The following is a 3,813-nucleotide window of genomic DNA, read 5'->3' as shown; positions in this document are numbered from 1 at the left end:
ATTAAATAAACTAAAGTGAAATAGAAATAACTGAAGCAAATTTCGCTAACATATTTTTTTTTTTGGTTATAGGTGTATATACTATAAGTCAAAATAGTTAATGCTAATGTAGCTTAAATTAAAAATATATATATAAAAATATCAAGTCCAGGAGCTAATGACGTCCACCAATCTGTTAAACGCCTCAACCATCAATTTGTTGGTTTCTGTATTGGCGGCACTACATTCAGCTAACAGCTAAAAAACCAAAAATCCAAAAGTCAATAATATTTTTTCATTTTATTCTTATTCGTAAAGAACGACTAGTAAAGTCTGGAGGTTAAGTTTACTATGATATAATGCATTCAACTTTTATGCACATATATTATTAGTCACTGAGTGTAAAAGAGGTAATACTGATTCTACAAACGCTCTCACAATATTCAGATTAAGTCTGATAAAAAATATTTCTCAGTTTTAATACAAACGTGAATCGTACATTATACCTAGTACTGGACGTCCAGACATTAATCGTTTTAATGAGAATTTACCTTTAAAGCATCTGCTTGCTTGCTGGACACTTCCAGGAGCTTGGCCTGCATCTCCTTCTCCTTCTCCTTCTCCTTCTCCTTCTCCTTCTCCTCATCTTCTCGCTTCCTTTTTAGACTACTACGCGGAGTCCTTTTAGCAGAAACACGGGGTGTCACACACATCACCTCGCCATCGTCAGCTGCTGTGGTAGTCGATAGTACGGAGGCAACACTATCGTCTCCATCCTCCAAACGTAATTGCAAATTCTATTGAGGAATACAAAAAGCTTTAGAAATGAGGAATCCAAAATATCACCTGACTCCATATTACCTCTTCCACAGGCACATTTTCGACAGCTCTTCCATTGCCCTCAACGTACTCGCTGCCGATGAGCGCCATAACTCACCTCTCAACCTCTGTTATGGGCTCTTGATTAACCGGCCGGTTGCCGCTTAACGCTTGCTGCCTCTTCCTGTCCCGTACCCTGATACTTGTACGGCTTTTCAGATCGCGCCACACCTGTTTAAATTAAACTTTGTAGCGCAGATTCTGGGAAATGTTTAGTTATTTGCCCACTGTTATTGGATTAAAGTGTATACCCTTCAATATAAGCGTGTGTAAAAATTGTTTGGGTCGGGTCACCTGTTCGGGCACACAAGCCCGAAATCATTGGGCAAATTACTAAATAGTTCCCCAGCTCCTCGTCAAATAATTCCAAAAGATATACTTACTGTTTGCCATTGTTCGACAGTCTTAACATCTCCGCCGATGGTATTTACACTTGCCGCCAGCTCACTCCACTTCCTGTCGCTCTCAGACTTGCCGTGCATTTTTTGGAATTTGCCCGCTGCTAGTCCCGGGCACTCCGTCAAGTAGTTCAGCAGCCTTCCAATTTGCTCGCCTGAAGCGCGGCTCCTCTTTGCTGCACATTGGCTTGTTGAACTCATTCTAAATCGATAGTAAACATATTTATGCATAAATCATAGTTTAAAATGTGTATATTCTCTTTTATAATACTTACATCTTTCAAAAATCTTAAATTTTGTCGGACAGACAATTTAAATTAGCGGGCGGCGAACACAAATGTAATTATTTTTTTCGTATTCCTCTTTGTGCTCTTCGTATAATTTGACATTTCATTTCACAGAGGTGCCACGTGCTATCAATTTAAATAAAAAGCGAATGTCAGCTGTTTAGTGTCATTAAGGATAAGTTAGGGAATCGCAAAATCGTTACTGCAAACATCAAAAATCGTAAAGCAATAATTCGACAATCATATCTCTAAAAGATAGTGAATCGCACTACAGAGTGTCCAGATTTTGCGATTTCGCGCCAATTTGGCGATTTTTCTTGTATATTTGCGCGTAAGAATTTAGGAAATCACCATTGGCGATTTTTGGCGATTTGTTCCCTTTAAATAAATTTTTGCCAAATATAAAAATATACAAAACTTAGTTTTCCACGATAATTTCATAGAAGAGGCTAATGAACTGCGTGATAAACTTGACTTAAGAAGCATATTAAAAGACTGTCAAAAATGTTTAATCACCCTTATCCAAGAACTTTTGAAACGATTGCCTAGTGAATTAAATACTTTTAAAAAAGCTTTGATTTTGTCACCAGAAAAGTGTGTGAATCACAAGAGAGCGAGTTACGGTTATCCATATATTTGACGTAGTTTGGGATTAACATACATATTAATTAGATTGAATAAAGTGCTGTCAGCTTGTCAGATTTCTACGCTAAGCATTGAAATGTTACCAGCATGTTTATATTTAAAGAAAGTACTCAGTACTCTCAAAAATACTCGATCCTTAAAAGTATCGATATCAAAGAACTCGATCCTCAAAAGTACTCGATACTTCCCAACACTAGTTTCTGCTGCAAAAGGTTTCCAATAACAAACAGTATGTTACAAGGTTGAATAGCTCAATATGTGACAACAACAGAAATGTAAATGATCCAGACACTATGGGTGATTTTGAAGAAATTGTGGAAATAGCTAATCTCGCCTATTTAATTTTTAGCGCCGAGCTCTTAAAAGCGGATTTTGCTATTAATCAATTAATATGAGTTATAATAAATATAATAATTGCGTAGTCCTATTGCAAAATGTGTTGAAACAAATATTTTTAAAAAGTATGCGTATTTTTAAATTGTTTGTACATCACTATTATATAAGTGTTATTTATTATTACCCTCTGAAGGTGTTATATTCGTTTTTGGTTTTAAAAACTATATTATAACAAGATCTCATTTTTAAAATAAAAGATTTGTTAAATCGATTTCATTAATTTTATTAAAAAAATGTCGATTTTTGGCGATTTTTTTAAACAATCTGGACACCCTGATTCTAACTCCAATTACCCTTCGAATCACGTAAATCGCCATATTAAATTTTTAGTGCGAATTACCTAATTTGTTTGTAATTCAGATCCAATTACTATGCGCATTACGAAAAAATCGCTATTGTTTCTAATTTTTATCGGAAATTTATCGAAACCAGTTCACAAATTAAAACTGTCACCTTTTCTGAGTACGAAAAGTAAAGTTTATACATGTGTACATCACCAATTTAACTTATAAATTTTTAGCATTTACTTACAATTTGCATAAATTTTGTAGCAAAGAAAAAAAAACAATACACAATGGTAGAAAACTGTCAAATCGAATTAAGAATGTGCCTGTGGGAAAGGGGTAATACGATAGCGAAATTGGAGGATCGAACAAAGTAATTCACGGTGCCGTAGGAAAGCCGTATTACCCTTAACAATACTGAAAGACTAGCTAACGACGCGTCTTCACAGGCTAAAATTATTGCCTACCATATGTCATTTTGTTTGCCAGATTTGTATGAGTTTTATCAGTGGCAATATTTGTGTATGGGATGTTTTATCTTGATAAAATCATTTATAAGATGACTTAATACAAGTATGGTTAACAAATTTTAGAACATGTGTTATTTCACATCCAAGTACATAATGAAAAAGAACACAGGCCCAGCGGAGGATACAGAAATTTGCTACTTATTCTTATTACTGTGAACGAGTAATTCTTGTATATATGTATATATAAGGGTGAACCCAAAATAACTAACGTGGCGAATTTATGGCCTTAAGATGGCATATTTACTGAGACGGAATTTCTGCCATTTGGAAATATTTTTATTTAAATTTTAAAACATGTCAGTGGGCATTTGAAATTTTCTATGTAAAAAACATGTAAAAAGAGTTGTTTCTCATTAAAAATTTTATAACTTTTGAACCGTTAAAAAAATTTATAAAAAAGGGATACAAATTTTTT

At 34.3% G+C, this 3,813-nt stretch overlaps 1 protein-coding gene across 1 annotated transcript; it reads right to left on the bottom strand.

Moving 5' to 3' along the window:
- Nucleotides 1–118: 118 nt before the first annotated feature.
- LOC118738563 lies at nt 119–1,429 on the bottom strand. Its single transcript, XM_036469504.1, has 4 exons — nt 1,242–1,429; nt 841–1,029; nt 531–776; nt 119–237 (listed from the first exon to the last, which is right to left on the bottom strand). Exons 2-4 carry the CDS (start codon nt 907–909, stop codon nt 142–144), a joined length of 411 nt encoding a protein of 136 aa, XP_036325397.1. The 5' UTR covers nt 910–1,029; nt 1,242–1,429; the 3' UTR covers nt 119–141.
- Between the last annotated feature and the right edge of the window lie 2,384 nt (nt 1,430–3,813).

This window comes from Rhagoletis pomonella, unplaced genomic scaffold, assembly GCF_013731165.1.
Source record: "Rhagoletis pomonella isolate Grant_MI unplaced genomic scaffold, Rhpom_1.0 Rhpom_scaffold_00004, whole genome shotgun sequence".
NCBI classification, from domain to species: domain Eukaryota; kingdom Metazoa; phylum Arthropoda; class Insecta; order Diptera; family Tephritidae; genus Rhagoletis; species Rhagoletis pomonella.
This window is presented reverse-complemented; position numbering and strand designations above follow the sequence as displayed.